Source organism: Papio anubis, unplaced genomic scaffold (assembly GCF_008728515.1).
Source record: "Papio anubis isolate 15944 unplaced genomic scaffold, Panubis1.0 scaffold1332, whole genome shotgun sequence".
Taxonomy (NCBI): Eukaryota; Metazoa; Chordata; class Mammalia; order Primates; family Cercopithecidae; genus Papio; species Papio anubis.
The window spans coordinates 3,122-16,357 of record NW_022161284.1 but is presented as its reverse complement, the minus strand read 5'-3'; the positions used below and the strand labels follow the sequence as shown (position 1 = coordinate 16,357).

General features: G+C 44.9%; 1 protein-coding gene across 1 annotated transcript; it reads left to right on the top strand.

Annotated features, from left to right (window-relative positions):
* Positions 1-2,910: 2,910 nt before the first annotated feature.
* Positions 2,911-12,965, top strand: LOC116272598 (zinc finger protein 846-like; the record flags this gene model as incomplete). The annotated part of the gene is made up of 5 exons (XM_031661346.1): positions 2,911-3,589; positions 3,896-3,974; positions 8,122-8,205; positions 10,480-10,562; positions 12,006-12,965. Coding segments are annotated over exons 1-5 (1,215 nt in total), but the record flags the coding sequence as incomplete, so codon positions are not given.
* Positions 12,966-13,236: the final 271 nt, after the last annotated feature.

Below are 13,236 nucleotides of genomic sequence, written 5' to 3'. Positions count from 1 at the left end.
CTCAGGAATGGAAAACCATATATATGTTCTCACAAGTGGGAACTAAGCTATGAGGATGCAAAGGCATAAGAATGATATAATGGGCCGGGCGCGGTGGCTCAAGCCTGTAATCCCAGCACTTTGGGAGGCCGAGACGGGCGGATCACGAGGTCAGGAGATCGAGACCATCCTGGCTAACACGGTGAAACCCCGTCTCTACTAAAAATACAAGAAAATTAGCCGGGCGAGGTGGCGGGCGCCTGTAGTCCCAGCTACTTGGGAGGCTGAGGCAGGAGAATGGCGTGAACCCGGGGGGGCGGAGCTTGCAGTGAGCCGAGATCGCGCCACTGCACTCCAGCCTGGGGCACAGAGCAAGACTCCGTCTCAAAAAAAAAAAAAAAAAAAAAAGAATGATATAATGAACTTTGGGTGGGTGCAGTGGCTCATGCCCATAATCCCAGCACTTTGGGAGGCTGAGATGGGCGGATCGCTTGAGGCCAGTAGTTCAAGACTGGCCTGGCCAACATGGTAAAACCCCATCTCTACTAAAAATACAAAAATTAGCCGAGCATGGTGGTGCATGTCTGTAATCTCAGTTACTCAGGAGGCTGAGGCAAGAGAACGGCTTGAACCTGGGAGGCGGAGGTTGCCGAGATCATGCCACTACACTCCAGCCTGGGCAACAGAGTGAGACTCCGTCTCAAAATAAACAAACAAACAAACAAACAAAAAAAAAAAAGGAAAGAAAGAAAGAATGGACTTTGGGGACTCGGTGGAAGCGTGGGAGGAGGATGAGGGATAAAAGTGGATAAAAAAACGACACATTGGGTACAGTGTACACTGCTCGGATGATGGGTGCACCAAAATCTCAGAAATCACCACTAAAGAACTTATCCATGTAACCCAAAACCACCTGTTTCCCAAAGGCTATTGAAATAAAAAATAAACCTTTTTCCATTTTTATTTACATTGATATTTGTTTTCCAGGTTTTATTTTTTGAGCTGGGAATTTATTTTTTATTCTCCTTTTTTTTTTTTTTAAGACAGTCTCGCTCCGTTGCCCAGGCTGAAGTGCCGTGGTGCCATCTCGGCTCACTACAACCTCCACCTCCCAGGTTCAAGTGTTTCTCCTGCCTCAGCCTCCCGAGAAGCTGGGATTACAGGTGCACGCCACCACACCCAGCTGATTTTTGTTATTTTTTAGTAGAGATCAGATTTCACCATGTTGGCCAGGCTGGTCTTAAACTCTTGGCCTCAGGTGATCCACTTGCCTCGGCCTCCCAAAGTGCTGGGATTATAGGTGTGAGCCACTGCACCCAGCTATTCTCATTTTTATTGACAAAAGTGTTTAGGAATATGAAGTTTCCTTTGACCACTGCTTAAAAGATGTCCTGTATTATCCATAAAAGCCAAAAAAAAAAAAAAAAAAAAGAGAGAGAAAACCCAATATCCAACAACTGTTGTTACAATACAGCCATACAATGGAATCTTATTTAGTAAAAATAATTAAGTACTGATACATGCTACTTGGATGAACCTTGAAAATATAAACGAAACAAGCCAAACTCCACGTTTTATACTCTAATTCTACAGGCAATATCTACAGGAGCAATCTTTTTTTTTTTTTTTTGAGACGGAGTCTCGCTCTGTAGCCAGGCTGGAGTGCAGTGGCCGGATCTCGGCTCACTGCAAGCTCCGCCTCCCGGGTCTACGCCATTCTCCTGCCTCAGCCTCCCGAGTAGCTGGGACTACAGGCGCCCGCCACCTCACCCGGCTAGTTTTTTGTATTTTTTTAGTAGAGACGGGGTTTCACCGTGTTAGCCAGGATGGTCTCGATCTCCTGACCTCGTGATCCGCCCGTCTCGGCCTCCCAAAGTGCTGGGATTACAGGCTTGAGCCACCGCGCCCGGCCTTACAGGAGCAATCTATACAGACAGAAAGATTAGTTGTTGCTTTGGACTCTGGGGGTGGTAGTGGGACTGGATGAGTGGATCGGGTGATCATGGCTAGGGTTTATTTTTGTGGTCATGAAAATGTTCTAAAATTGATTGTGATAATTGATGCACAAATATATGAATATACCAAAAAAAGAATATATTTTAAACAGGTTAGTTGTATGCTGTGATAATTGTATCGCAACAAAACTAAAGGCCTAAGGAAGGAACTGAATGTATCAGAGGCATAGATCATTTTATGGATTAACAGGTTAATCTTTTTTATTTATTTATTTATTTATTTTTGAGACGGAGTCTCGCTCTGTACTCCACTCTCTACTGGAGTACAGTAGAACCGTATTGGCTCACTGCAACCTCCGTCTCCTAGGTTCAAGCAATTCTCCTGCCTCAGCCTCCCGAGTAGCTGGGATTACAGGGGCCCACCATCATGCCCGGCTATTTTAAAAATATTTTTAGTAGAGATGGGGTTTCAGCATGTTGGCCAGGCTGGTCTCAAACTCCTGACCTAAGGTGTTCCGCCCGCCTCGCCCTCCCGAAGTGTTGGGATTACAGGCGTGAGCCACCGCCCCCAGCCCCATCAGGTTAATCTTTTAAAAAGGGTGTCGCCGGTCTCGAACTCCTGGGCTCAAGCGATTCTTCCGCAGTACCTAGGACTACAGCGGGCTTATCTTTGTAAATACGTTTATATCCCTGCCGAGGGTTGAAGAAACACGGAGAAAATCCTGCAGAAAAGAATTTCCCTAGGGTGGTGGCTCAGGCCTATAATCCCAGCACTTTGGGAAGCCAAGGTGGAAGGATCACTCGAGCCCAGGAGTTCCAGACCAGCCTGAGTAACACAGAGAGACCCTGTCTCTACAAAAAAATAAAAATAAAAATAAATTAGCCTGGTGTGGTGGCACACACCTGTGGTCCAAGCTACTCGGGAGGCCGAGTGGGGGAGGATCCTTTAGGCTCAGGAGTTCGAGATCAGCCTGGGGAACATGGTGAGACCTGAGTGTCTAGAAAAAGATAAATTAGCTGGGCGTGATGGGCGCGAATGTGGTCCAAGCTACTCCGGAGGCCGAGGCGGAAGGATCGCTTCAGCGCAGGAGTTCCGGGCTGCAATGATCTATGACCAAGCCACTGTACTCCAGACAAGGCGGCAGACCGGTGCCTTATCTCAAAAAACTAAAAAGAAAAAGAAAAAGAAAAAAAGAAAAGTACTCGATGAGCACCCCGCTCTCAAAAAGCTAAAAAAGAAAAAAAAAGAAAAGCACTCGATGAGCATCCCGCTGCCTGCAGTCCAAGCCTTGGGTGACGCCTCCACGCAAGCCCCGCTCCCTGCGCCGGTCCCCGCCTCCGACCCGGCCTTTGGCTCTGCGTTTCCTGGCCAGCGTCGTTCCCAATATCGACAGATTGATCTGGATCCTGGTCCACCCCGGATGCGAGAAAACGGGACTTTTCTGTCCGCGTGTCGAAGAGGCTGCCCCAGCTCTTCTCTGCGCTTCAGATCATCCTCATTCCAAAGCCGTTGGGGTTCGGCCCCCTTACGCTTAACGCGGTGCGCAACCGGAAGCGGAAGTGCGAGACGGTGCGCCGCCATACGTAATGCGCGCTCTCCAGGCGCTTCCTAGCTGTTAGCTGGGTTTTCACTTCAGCCGGCGCTCATGCTCAACGTAGGCAGGGCCGGGCAGGAGGGCCTAGCGGGAGGCGGAGTGAGGGTCGGAGGGCGCCGCCCCGGGCTTCGGCTACGTCTGAGACGCGCCGGCCTAACGCGGCTGCTCTGGGGAAGCGGCGCCTCCTCCCAACCAGAACCAGGAGGCGGGGGTTCTCCCCGCCTGCTCCTCGGAGCGCGTCTTCCCGCTGCGCCCGCACCAGTCTGGGCCTGGCCCAGGGTCCACGGTGGAGGCGTGTTTTTTTCTCCAACCACCGCGCCCCCTCTGTTTAAAATCAGCCAGTCAACCTTTTTGCCCTTTCTCCAGAGGGAAAAGCATCGCCGCTGTTCTGGAAAAGGGCCCCAGCGTCCTCTTGTCACCGACCGGGCGATTGCCGTGCGTTCCGGTGAGCCCTGGACGGAGGAGATGCTCTGGCTGTTGGCGGGGGCGGGGGGCGGGCATCGCTTATTGAAATTTGAGAAATTGCTCAGCAGTTAAATGCTCTCTCAAGTGTGCAGGAGTTGTAGGTTTATAGAAATAAAAGCAAATATTGCCACAGTTGTAAAGCAAAATAGCAATACCCTGCTGGTTTTGAGATCAAAAGCAGCTGCACTTCCTAGGTCTGTACCTCCCAAAGAGCTTCAAAACGGAGGGGCTTCCAGGAAGTAGGATGCAGCCTGCATTATGCCAGTATCAGAAGTTACAGTTGTATTAACTGTGAGAGAGACATGTTTTGTTTCGGTGTTTTTCCCCTCGTGTGTGTGTGTGTGTGTGTGTGTGTGTATATATTTTTTTTTTCGAGACGGAGTTTCGCTCTTGTTGCCCAGGCAACAGTGGCTCACCCCTGTAATCCCAGCACTTTGGGTAGCAGAAGCAGGAGGAGCCCCTGAAGCTATGAGTTTGAGACCAGCTGGGGGCAACATAGTGAGACCCCATGTCTACAAAAAATATAAAATAAAGCATAACTAAAGTCAGTGACAATATCAAGTCTTTTTTTTTTTTTTTTTTTTTTTTAGGCGGGGTTCCCCCTCTCCTCCCAGGCTGGAGTGCAGTGGCATGATCTCGGCTCACTGCAACCTCCATACCCAGGGTTCAAGCGATTTTCCTGCCTTGGCCTCCCAACTAGCTGGGACTACAGGCGCGCGCCACCACGCCCAGCTAATTTTTGTAGTTTTAGTAGAGACGGGGTTTCACTATTTTGGCCAGGATGGTCTCGCTCTCTTGACCTTGTGATCCACCTGCCTTGGCCTCCCAAAGTGCTGGGATTACAGGCCTGAGCCACCGTGCCCAGCCATATTTTTAAACAGTATCAACTAAATATGGACTTGGTGATGCAACATGCATACGTGTGCCAGGCTAAATGTAAAAGTTATTCATCATATTATTTGAAATAGCCTAAATTAGAAACAACTCAAATGTGGATCCACAGAATGGATGAATTGTGGCATATTTATTTCTGTGGATTTTTTTTTTTTTTTTTTTTTTGACAGAGTCTTGCTCTGTCACCCAGCCTGGAGTGCAATGGCACAATCTTGGCTCCTTCCTGGTTCAAGTGATTCTCTTGCCTTAGCCTCCCGAGTAGCTGGGATTACAGGCACGAGCCACCAGGCCCAGCTAATTTTTCTTTGTATTTTTAGTAGAGATGGGGTTTCACCATGTTGACCAGGCTGATCGTGAACTCCTGACCTCAAGTGATCTGCCCACCTCGGCCTCCCAAAAAAAAGTGCTGGGATTACAGGCGTGAGCCACCGTGCCCGGCCTCTGTGGCATATTCTTCAGCAAAGATATGAACCAAATCACAGGTGGATGAAAACAACAACTTGGGTGCACCTCACAAGCATAATGCTGACTGAAAAAAGCCGGACACAAAAGAATCCTTATTGTCTGATAGTTGCTAGGCAAAGTCAACTAGAGTATTTTTTCTTGTATTCTTTGTTTTCGTATATACGTGTGTGTGTGTGTGTGTGTGTGTGTATATATATATATATTTTTTTTTTTTTTAAATAAAGAGACTTGGTCTCACTATATTGCCCAGGCTGGTCTGTAACTCCTGGCCTCAAGCCATCCTACTTCGACCTCCCAAAGTGTTGGGATTATAGGCATGAGCCACCGCCTGGCCCAACTAGAGTATTAAGTGTCAGAATAGTATTACAATTGGGAGGCATGTCATAGAAAAGACTATGTCTGAGATGCAGGGTATGGAAATGCTCTATTTTTTTTTTGTTGTTTTTTAAGACGGAGTCGCACTCTGTCACCCAGGCTGGAGTGCAGTGGCATGGTGTCGGCTCACTGCAGTCTCCACCTCCCAGGTTCAAGTGATCCCTCGACCTCAGCCTCCCCAGTAGCTAGGATTACAGGCATGTGCCACCACACCCTGCTAATTTTTTTGTATTTTTAGTGGAGACGGGGTTTCACCGTGTTGACCAGGCTGATCTAAAACTTCTGACCTCGAGGAATTCGCCTGCTTTGGCCTCCCAAAGTGCTGGGATTACAGGCATGAGCCACCGTGCCCAGCCTAAAATATTTTTTGTTTGATATATCCAACTGACATGCTATTATTCTTTTCCCAAAGGTCATTTTTTTCCAGGACACTTTCTGTTTTCATCAGAGGAACATCGAGGAGGCAAGGCTGGTGGCTAGATTACTGATGGATTCTTCTCAGGCAAGTTAGGAAAGACCTAACTTCAAAATGTTATGCTTGTAGCTATCATCAGGTAGCCTTACCTCCTTATCGTGTATTCAAGCATCTTACAGAAATGATGGTCCTACTCAGGAAATAACTCCCCAAATGAATTTCTCTAGAAACCATGCCATCTCAGGTTATACAGAGATTGCAATGGAAATGATTGTTTTATCTCAATATTGACTAATTCTTTCTGATCCTCAATCATGCTTGTTGGCTCATTGTTTTGCTGAGTGTTATGACAGATTGTAAGAAGGGGATGGAGGTGTCTAATCTGAAGGAATTTCTGCATCACTGTGGAGATACTTCAATTTTTATTAGATTTTACATAGTGCTGCAACATATTCAGTGCAGACTGCAGCTATAAATAGAGGAGGACTGAGGCCAGAAGAACCCATTGTAAAGCTGTAGTAAGACCAGTTTAGTCATGTTTCAGTGATGCTGATGAGTCCACGTGACTGGATGCAGTTGCAAGACAATATCTATATAGAGGAGAAGAGGCCTGAGGCCTGGGAGTACTGCAGGCTTCTAGTCTTCCTTAGTCCTTCATGCATTTTTCTTAGAACATCAGAGAAGATGGTACTTAGCTGAAGCCAGCATGTATTTAATGGTTTAGCACTTAGTGACCTTTGAGGATGTGGCTGTGGACTTTACCCAGGAGGAGTGGACTTTGTTGGATCAAACCCAGAGAGATCTCTACAGAGATGTGATGTTGGAGAACTACAAGAATGTCATTATACTAGGTAAAACTGGCATCATTTCTTCACTGACCCTTTTAGGAAATCAATGTTTCTTGAATGTTTGCTGTCAAATAAGGGTACTGTAATAAGCAAGTAAGCAAGACAGGCATAGACGTTAGCCAGTGGGCATTCCTGGTTTTTTTTTTTTTTTTTTTTTTTTTTTTTTTAGACACAGTCTGGCTCTAGCGCTCAGGCTGGAGTGCAGTGGCACAGTCTCTGCTCACTGCAACCTCCCCCTCCTGGGTTCAAGTGATTCTCCTGCCTCAGCCTCCCAGGTAGCTGGGATTACAGGCATCCACTACCATGGCCAGCTAATTTTTGTAGTTTTAGTGGAGACAGGGTTGCACCATGTTGGCCAGGCTGGTCTCAAACTCTGACCTCAGGTGATCCACCTGCCTCACCCTCCCAAAGTGCTAGGATTACAGGCGTGAGCCACGTGCATGGCCTGGGCATTACTTTATAGAACAAGCTTGTAAACTTTCTTAAAGCATTATGATATTTATGCACAGACCTGTTTTTTCATTTGTTGTAGCTCATCAGCTATTGTTAGTGTTAGTGTATTTTATACGTGGCCAAGACCATTCTTCCAGTGTGGCCCAGGCAAGCCAAAAGATTGGACACCCCTGGCATAGAGGATTCCCCATGAAAATAAAGATTTAAGTAAATGAGTTTATTTCATGTATGGATTAAAAACTTTAAGACTTTAAATGTGTATGTGAAGTTGGACTTGGTTTTCCAGGCTCGAGCAATTCACTTGCCTCAACTTCCCGAGTAGCTGGGACCACAGACCCATGCCACCATGCCCTGCTAATTTTTGCATTTTTAGTAGAGGTGAGGTTTCACCATGTTGGCCAGGCTGGTCTTGAACTCCAAGCCTCAAGTGATCTGCCTGCCTTGGCTTCCCAAAGTGTTGGGGTAACAGGCATGAGCCATTATGCCTGGCCAACATTTTTGCTATTTAATCGTTTTAGTGCACGTATTGGAAATGTTGTATGATTAGTTTGCTGTTTGTAAAGTTACACTTGACCATCTTCAGAATCCCTGAAGGCAAAAGTATTCGTTCCCCATTCGAGGACATGGTGTTATGTCTTGCATGGGGCTCTTCTTTTGTGCATTTTTCCCTCCAGCAGGGTCTGAATTATGCAAAACCAGTCTCATGTCTGGATTGGAACAAATGGAAGAGCTGAGGACAGGAGTGACAGGAGTCCTGCAGGGTGAGTTCATTAGCAGATATGGTATCATGAAGATCAGTGCCGGCCTGCGAGAAATGCAGTACATTGGAAATGTTACTTTGCAAACTTCTCAGGGTATGCTTTTCTTCCTGAGAAGGCTAAGGCCATTTGATTTCCTTAGATAACTTCAACTCCCCTCATCTTTACATTTCCATTGATCTTCTCAACCTTTTTTCTGTTCTCAGAAAGGTTAGTGTGCCTTATTTGAAAATTCCATCTTATGCATGTAGGTCCTTTGCCAACACCTTCTCATATTGCTTCTTGTTTCTCCCATCTTTTTGCTTACTGTCAGCCTCAGTTTTCTGCATATTATTACTTGGATAATAAGTAATACAGTTTTTTTGTTTTTGACATGGAGTCTTGCACTGTTGCCCCGGCTGGTGTGCAGTGACCCGATCTTGGCTCGCTGCAACCTCCACCTCCTGGGTTCAAGCAGTTCTCCTGCCTCAGCCTCCCAAGTAGCTAGGATTACAGGCGCCTGCCACCACGCCCAACTAATTTTTTGTATTTTTGGTAGAGATGGGATTTCACTATGTTGGCCAGGCTGTTCTCGAACTCCTGACCTTGTGATCCACCCGCCTCAGCCTCGCAAAGTGCTGGGATTACAGGTGTAGTAATACAGTTTTGACACCATATCTTTATCATTGCAAAACTTCTGACATAGCCAAACTCTTTATAGTCCATCTTTCCATTTGCTTCACTCTTTTTTTTAATCATGTTTTATGCGTGTTTGGAAAGATTTACAAATGCGCCATATACTTTTTTTAGGTAAAATATACACAATTTTACCGTTTTAGTGTTGTGCAGCTATCAGCTCTTTTTACTTTCAAAGCATTTCTTTCTTTCTTTTCTTTTCTTTTTTTTTTTTTTTTGTTTTGAGACAGAATCTCTCTCTGTTGCCCAGGATAGAGTCTAGTGGCACCATCTCGGCTCACTGCAGCCTCCATCAGCTTCCTGGGTTCGAGTGGTTCTCTCGCTTCAGCCTTCTGAGTAGTTGGGACTACAGGCGTGTGCCACCACACCTGGCTAATTTTTGTGTTTTTTGGTAGAGATGGAGTTTTACCATGTTGGCCAGGCTGGTCTCAAACTCCTGACCTCAAGTGATCCGCCTGCCTCTGCCTCCCAAAGTGTTGGGATTACAGGCATGAGCCAGTGTGCTTGGCCTAGTTTTAAAACATTACCATCACACCAAAGGGAAATCATGTACCCATCAAGCAGTCACTCCCCAGTCACCCTGCAAAGACTGATTTGCTTTGTCTCTCTATGGATTTACCCTTTTTGTATATCTTATATAAATGGAATCATACAATGTAACCTTTTCTGTCTAGCTTCTTTTACTTAGCTATATATATGTGTGTGTGTGTGTATATGTATGTGTATATATGTATATGTGTATGTGTGTGTATATATATGGATATGTGTGTGTGTGTATATGTGTGTGTGTGTATATACATATATATATATATATTTTTTTTTTTTTTTTGACACAGAGTCTCACTCTGTCACCCCGGCTGGAGTTCAGTGACGTGATCTTGGCTCACTGCAACCTCTGCCTCCTGGGTTCAAGTGATTCTCGTGACTCAGTCACCTGAGTAGCTGGGATTACAGGTGCACATCACCACACCTGTCCAATTTTTGTATTTTTAGTAGAGACAGCTCTTCACCATGTTGGCCAGGCTGGTCTTGAATTCCTGGCCTCAAGTGATCCGCCTGTCTTGACCTCCCAAAGTGCTGGGATTATAGGCATGAGCCACTGCACCCAGCCCAGCACAGTTGATTCTGATAGCTTTTCTGAACTCATTAGTTATATTGTGGTAGGAAAGAGCTCTGGAGTTCTTCACTCTGCCACATTTGATTATGCTATTTCTGTTCTTTAGGCTTTTTTTTTTCTTTTTTTTTTTTTTTTTGAGACAAAGTCTTGCTCTGTAGCTTGGGCTGAAGTGCAGTGGCGGATCTCAGCTCACTGCAACCTCTGCCTCCTGGGTTCAAGTGATTCTCCTGCCTCAGCCTCCCAAGTAGTTGGGATTACAGGCACACGCCACTGCACCTGGCTAATTTTTTGTATTTTTAGTAGAGACAGTGTTTCACCATGTTGGCCAGGCTGGTCTTGAACTCCTAACCTCAGGTAATCTGCCTGTCTAGGCCTCCCAAGGTGCTAGGATTACAGGCATGAGCCACCACGCCCAGCCCCATAGGCTTTTAAACGACTTTATTCCACAATTTTTCTCCCAAGCTGCATCTTTCACTTTATTTCAGAATTGGATTTGCAACTCAAAACCAAAGGCTCCCCACTGCTGCAAGATATTTCTGCAGAAAGATCACCAAATGGAATACAATTGGTAAGATTTCCAAGGGATGAAATCTTCCACACTAGGACAAGAAGCACAATATTCATTAAAATTATATGAGGAAAATGGCATTTACCCAAAGAAAACAGAGTCTGAAGAGATTCTCTGAATATCATGAATATGGGAAGTACTCTAAACTTATTATAAACATGTTTCTTCTCAGAGATCTCACAAATAAATATCCACAAACATACAACTCAGCTATTCAGTTTTTGGTGCATAATTTATTTTACTTTATTATTATTGTTTGTTTGTTTTTTTTTTGAGATGGAGTCTCGCTCTGTCGCCCAGGCTGGAGTGCAGTGGCGCGATCTCGGCTCACTGCAAGCTCCGCCTCCCAGGTTGACGCCATTCTCCTGCCTCAGCCTCCTGAGTAGCTGGGACTACAGGTGCCCGCCACCGCGCCTGGCTAATTTTTTGTATTTTTAGTAGAGACGGGGTTTCACCGTGGTCTCGATCTCCTGACCTTGTGATCCGCCCGCCTCGGCCTCCCAAAGTGCTGGGATTACAGGCATGAGCCACCACGCCCAGCTCTACTTTATTATTATTTTTGAGACAAGGTCTTACTCTGTTGCTCAGGCTGGTGTGCAGTGGTGCAGTCTTGGCTCACTGCAACCTCTGTTTTCTGGGCTCAAATGATCCTCCAGCCTCAGCCTCCTGAATAGCTGAGACTACAGGCGTGAGCCACCATGCCTGGCTGATGGCTGATTTTATTTATTTATTTATGTATTTATTTATTTTGTAGACATGGGGTTTCACCATTTTGTCCAGGCTGGTCTCAAATTCCTGAGCTCAAAGCAATCCACTTGCTTTGGCCTCCAAAGTGCTGGGATTACAGGCATGAGCCACTGTGCCCAGCGCATAATTTAGTCTAAATATTTCTCAGATGTATTGTGGCTCATGCCTGTAATCCCAGCACTTTGGGAGGCCAAAGCAGGCAGATCACTTGAGGCCAGGATTTGGAGACCAGCCTGGCCAACATGGCAAAAATCTGTTTTTACTAAAAATACAAACATTAGCTGGGCATAGTGGCACATGCCTGTAATCCCAGCTACTTGGGAGTTTGAGACATGAGAATCCCTTGAACCGGGAGGCAGAGGTTGCTGTGAGTCGAGATCATGCCACTGCACTTCAGTCTGGGCAACAGAGTGAGAATCTTTATCAAAAAAAAGAAAAAGTAATAAAAAATAAAAAATATATATATCAGACAGATTGTCTAAGAAGCTCTGTGAACACAGAGAATATAGGCAGGCTGGTGGCCTCATTGTCCTGTTATTCAACTTAACTCAAAAATGAGGCTGGAACTCTGTACATATAATGGATATGTTAAAATGTTTAAATATATTTCCAATGCATAAATGTTGTGACTGAGGAGAAATTCTGTTACCATACTGAATGTGAGAAATTCTTTGTTCATCTTTTATATCTGAACAGGAGAGAAGCAATACTGCAGAGAAACTCTATGACTCTAACCATTGTGGAAAAGTCTTCAGTGAACACCCATTTCTTATGACTCACATGAGAACTCACATTGGCGAGAAAACTTCTGAGGATAATCAGAGTGGAAAAACCTTAAGAAAGAACTTTCCTTATAGTTTTTACAAGAAAAGTCATGCTAAGGGGAAAACGCCTAAGTATGTTAAACATGAAAAAGCCTTCAACAAGTTTTCAAATCTTACTAGGCAGAATAAAACTCACACACAAGAGAAGTTGTGTGAATGCACAGATTGTTGGAGAACTTTTCTTTATCAGTCATCCCTTAAGGTACATGGAAGATCTCACAATGGAGACAAACATTATATATGTAAGGAATGTGGGAAAGCCTTCAGTAATTCCTCACACCTTATAGGACATGGAAGAATTCACAGTGGAGAGAAGCTCTATGTCTGTAAAGAATGTGGTAAAGCTTTCATTCAATCCACAGGACTTAAATTACACATCAGAACTCACACTGGAGAAAAACCATATAAATGTAAAGAGTGTGGGAAAGCCTTCACCCATTCTTCATACCTTACTGATCATACAAGAATTCACAGTGGAAAGAAGCCCTATGTATGTATGGAATGTGGAAAAGCCTTCACTAGGTCCACAGGACTTATTTTACACATACGAATTCACACTGGAGAAAAGCCATATGAATGTAAAGAGTGTGGAAAAGTTTTTATTCATTCCTCATACCTTACAAAACATGTAAGGATTCACAGTGGAGAGAAGCCATATTTATGTAAGGAATGTGGGAAAGCTTTTACTCGTTCCTCAGGACTTGTTTTACATATGAGAACACACACTGGAGAAAAGCCCTATGAATGTAAAGAATGTGGGAAAGCCTTTAATAATTCCTCAATGCTTAGTCAACATGTAAGGATTCACACATGGAGAGAAGCCATATTGAAGGTAAAGAATGAGACATAGCTTTCGTTAAAATACTTCACAAGCCTTCAGTAGCACTTCATAATCGACACTGGAGAAAAACCCTCTGTATGTAAGGAATGTGATAAAACATTTACTCGTTCCAGGAATCTTAGTATCCACATGAGAATTCACAGTGGTATAAAACCCTACATGCATGTAAAGGCTGTGGGAAAGATCTTCACTTATATCTCTTACATAACTCAACATTAATATGCGAACTCACAATGGAGCAGATAGCCATATGATATATAAG